This window comes from Bos grunniens, chromosome 11 (genome assembly GCF_055505025.1).
Source record: "Bos grunniens cultivar Pamir isolate PY7600 chromosome 11, Bosgru_T2T1.0, whole genome shotgun sequence".
In the NCBI taxonomy this organism is placed as follows: domain Eukaryota; kingdom Metazoa; phylum Chordata; class Mammalia; order Artiodactyla; family Bovidae; genus Bos; species Bos grunniens.
Window position 1 is genome coordinate 14229632 of NC_141175.1, and position 4939 is coordinate 14234570.

Consider the following 4939-nt stretch of genomic DNA (forward strand, 5'->3'; position numbering starts at 1 on the left):
AAGAGAATCTGATAGCTCAGGAAAGATCCTCTTCTATTAGAAATTGAAAAAAGGAATTTACTGTAGCTAGAATTAATCTGAAAATATCACCATGAACCACTGATTCCTCTATTCCCCCAAAAATCCAAGTGTTCTCTTGTTTCACTCTACCCAAATAAAATAAAATTAAATTAAATTAAAAAAAAAAGAATTCTTGGAAGATGTTATAAACCTGCATCCCACACTTTCATAGTTTAGTTTTTCACTGATCTTCAAATCATTGTTCACAAATCTGCAGTGTCCACATCGTGTGGGGGCTTGTTAGAAATGCAAATTCTTGGATTTCGTCCCACAACTACATAATTGGAATTCATGGAGATAGATTCAGGAATCTCTGTTTTAACAAGCTTTCCAGGAACTCTTAGGCATGTTAAAGTTTGAAAAGCCTTGCTTTCATTCTTTATTTGGGAAAGCAAGAAGTCCAGGAAGGATAGAGAGTGCTGAATCTGCAGTGATATTAACAAAAGTCAATGATGTTTTCAGAGATTATGCACTGGGATAATCTAGTGCATTTCAGTATACATACAAAGGAGGCCAGCACTAAGTGTGCTTTCGTTGCTGATTGTGTTTGGGGGCTAATCAATGTCAACCACACTGTGCTGGCAAAGGGGAACTTCCTGGCCAGTCTGGATCTCCTCCAGGTTCCCCTATCATCAGAGTTATTTTTGTAACATTTTATACCACAGGCAGAAAGTTATGCATTTCCTTTTATTTAAGTGACAGTTTGGATTCTATGATTTAATAGACCCATAAAGACAAAAAGAAAATCCTGCATTGTCTGCATAAGAGTGTAGTGTAATAATATAGGTAATTCTTTAGATTCTTGGGGTGTGAAATCCTGAAACTATGGGCTTAAAATATATCGGTTTCCAAAATTCTCCTCAAATAAAAGATAACTAAATGACCTGTATATTTTTGTATTGTTAATGCCCCCAAGTTGTAGAAATAAGTAATAAAATTAATATAGCATTTTCTGATCAAAAGTTGTTTCCAAAGGAGAGTACTGGGTTTTAAAAAAATTTTTTATTGAAGTATAGTTGATTTACAATGTCACGTTAATCCCTGCTGTACAGCAAAGTAATTCAGTTATGCATAGATACACATTTAAAAAAATATTCTTTACTATATGGTTTATCATAGGGTACTGAACATAGTTCTCTGTGCTATATAATAGGACATGGCTGTTTATCCATTCTATACATGGTAGTTTACATCTGCTAACCCTCTGGTCCATCTCTCCCCCCATTTCTCTTCTCCTTGGCAACCAAAAGTCTGTTCTCTATGTCCGTGAGTCTGTTTCTGTTTCATAAATAAGTTCATTTGTGTTATATTTTAGATTCCATGTATAAAAGGTAGCATATGTATTTGTCTTTCTCTTTCTGAGTTACTTCATGTAAGTACAATTGATAATCTCTAGGCCCATCCATGTTGCTGTTACTGGTGTTATTTCATTCTTTTTATGGCTGAGTAGTACTCCAATGTATGTGTGTATATATATATATATATATATATATATATATATATATATATACCATATCTTCTTTATCCCTTCATCTAAACATTGCTGGACATTTAGGTTGTTTCTGTCTTGGCTATTGTGAATAGTGTTGCTATGAACATGATAGGGGTGCATATATCTTTTTGAATTACAGTTTTGTTTGGATATATACCCAGGAGTGGGATTGCTAAATCATATGGAAATTCTGGGAAACCTCCATCCTGTTTTCCATAGTTACTGAACCAACTTACATTTCTACCAACAGTGCAGAGGTTTCCTTTTTCTCCACACCAGGAGAGTACTGCTAATAAGGGAATGAAATTCTGGTCAATGAACATTTGTCAAGTAAATACAACATGCCATCATTTTTCTTAGGGTTTGGTGACATTAAAGCTTTGAGTTATATTCAAATGGAAAAATCCAATACAAGAGATGAATCAAAATGAGGTTCTGATTTAAATAAAAGTTGGGTGTCACTGTAAGAAAAACATTGCTCTACTGCAGAGTTTGCCCAGGGCCCCTTTTATGTCCTTGTTCCTAAGGCTGTAGATAAAGGGGTTCAACATGGGTGTGACCACCGTGTACATGAGAGCCACAATGATGTCCTTGTCAATGAAATCACTCAGTGTTGGGAAGAGGTACTGCCCAAATATTGACCCATAGTACAGAGTCACTACAGAGAGATGGGCGCCACACGTGGACAATGCTTTGCAGATCCCCTTGGTTGAAGGGACCCTTAGGATGGTGGCCCCGATGTACCCGTAAGATACCAGGATACATGTGAATGGCAGAGTAATGACCACCACGCCTACTGTGAACATGACCAACTCATTGAGGAAGATGTCTGAGCAGGACAATTTGAGCAGAGTACCAAGGTCACAGAAGAAATGGGGGATGGTGTTGTCAGCACAGAAGGATAATTGGGTCAGGAGGAGAGTGTGAGAAAGGGAGCTGGCACCAGACAGGATCCAGGATCCGGCCACTAGGAAGGCACACAGCTCCTGCTTCATGATGGTGGTGTAGTGAAGGGGGCGACATACAGCAACATAGCGGTCATACGCCATGGAGGTAATAAGGAAGCTGTCCAGATCAGTAAAAAATATGAAAAAATACATTTGTGCTATGCACCCTGCATAGGGCATGGATTGATCCTGGGTTTGCATGCTCATTAGCATGTTAGGGACAGTGACAGATGAGAAGGAGACATCAGTGAGGGCCAAGTGGCTGAGGAAGAAGTACATGGGGGTGTGCAGGCGAGGGTCCAGCCTGATGAGCAGGAGGATGAGCAGGTTGCCCAGCACCGTGGTCAGGTACATGCCCAGGAACAGGGCGAAGAACATGCCCTGCTGCTCTGGCCGGATGGGGAGCCCCAGGAGGAGGAACTCGGACGCACTGCTCTGGTTCTCCCTCCTCATGCTCCTCTCCTGTCTGCTGCAGATGAAGAATGGTTGAGAATATGAAGGTCTCTGAAATAATTTTATCAGTCATGTAAAAAATATATATCTGATTTTGGGAAGTAGGAAACAACGTATTTCTTATATACTCCTTATACGTTGACACATAAGGGAATTAGAAAAAATTACCAACGAGGGACGTTAAAGAGAGCCATCTTTTCTTGATTCACTAGCAAAATAGCATTCATGTATCTGTGTCGCTGAGGGTGAGTACATGATGACACAGCCATTTTACTGCCCCATGAGTGCTCTGTGGTGAGGATCATCAACCATTGCACAGCAACCTTTAGAAGAATTGACTTCAACAACCACTGTTAAATTTTGTATGGGAGTTATACTTTTCATATGAAAGGATAAAAAAAAGTATTGTATTTGCTAAAGAGCACTCCTCATGTACACATATTTTGTATTTTTTTCAATTCAGAGAGCGTCCTTAAGAAACTCTGGATTATGTTAATCCATTCTCCCTCCTGCAGCCAAAGAGAGATTCCTTTAAAAACCTATATTCCTTTTTTGAAAACCTAGATGACTTCCCCTGTTTAAAAATTCTCAAAGGATTCCCATGGATCTTATGATGAAGTGAAACAACCTTAATATGGTTTAGAGACCCTAAGAAATCTATGTGTGTCTCCTACATTTCCAATCTCTTCTTCCTCATTCCCATCATCCTCAACCTTGCTGACATCTCTGTTCCATCTTTCCTGGAAAGACAGATTTCCATTTGATGTCATTTAGACTCCCTCCCCTTTGGTGGTTGTACATTCTCTGGGATCCTATGTTATGTTAAGAAATCAAAGACCAATCGGACTCCCAGCAAATATTTAATGCAAATTTATTTATGGTTTATTTTCTAGACAGAAGGCTAAGGGATGATGTAGCATCATATATACAAAGTGTACAAAGTACAGTCCATGGAATTCTCCAGGCCAGAAAACTGGAGTGGGTAGCCTTTCCCTTCTCCAGGGGATCTTCCCAACCCAGGGATCAAACCCAGGTCCCCCGCATTGCAGGCAGACAAGGGAAGCCCAAAAATACTGGAGTGGGTAGCCTATCCCTTCTCCAGAAGATCTTCCCAACCCAGGAATTGAACGGGGTCTCCTGCATTGCAGGTGGATTCTTTACCAACTGAGCTATAAGGGAAGCCCTATATATACAAAGTATATCATTTTTAATACATTCCCTTTCCTCTCTATGCAACATAATAACATCTCATTAAAAAATAAGGACTATTATCAAAAGATGCCAAAATAAGTGAAATATTAGCTGTATCCCAAACTTTCATCTCCTTATTAGATGGTCCTGTCTTTTAATACACTTTCTAGTTGGTGATTGTAAGCAGAAATAGTAACCTGCAAAGATGTCCATGTTCTAGTACCCAGAACCTGTGTCTATGGCAAGAGAGGAATTAAGCTACAGGTGGAATTGAGGCTGCTAATCATCTGATTTAATACAAGATTACCCTGGATTATCTTGTGGGCCCACAGGTGTCTTTAAATGTAGAAGTGGAAAGCTGAAGTTTGTCAGAGATTTTAAGACATTATGCTCCTGGCATAGAAGATGGAGGAAGGGGCTACAAGCAATGAATGCAAGTGTCTTCTGGAAGCTGGAAAAGGCATGGAGACAATTCTCCTTTAGAGTCTTCAGGAGAAATGCCAACAAGTCAAAGACCTTCAGAGCTGTAAGACAATAAATATGTGGGCTTTTTAACTTACTAAATTTGTGGCAATTTCTTTGAGTGGAAATAAGAAACAGTTATACCAATAATGGGAGGATTTCAAACATACTCAAATACTTTGGTTATTTGGGTACCAAAGTGAAACAAAATCCCTGGGTCCTTCCCTAACTTTCACCTTGTATACCACAAAAAACAATAGCTTCACAGAACAAACTCCTACCTAGTATGTAAGGACATGAGGTTACTATCTCATTGGAAGCATTTGCCATTGGT

At 39.2% G+C, this 4939-nt stretch overlaps 1 protein-coding gene across 1 annotated transcript; it reads right to left on the reverse strand.

The window, feature by feature from the left end:
- Nucleotides 1-2010: 2010 nt before the first annotated feature.
- LOC147362609 (olfactory receptor 1J2-like) lies at nt 2011-2952 on the reverse strand. The gene has a single exon (XM_086325386.1). It carries the CDS (start codon nt 2950-2952, stop codon nt 2011-2013), a length of 942 nt encoding a protein of 313 aa, XP_086181512.1.
- Between the last annotated feature and the right edge of the window lie 1987 nt (nt 2953-4939).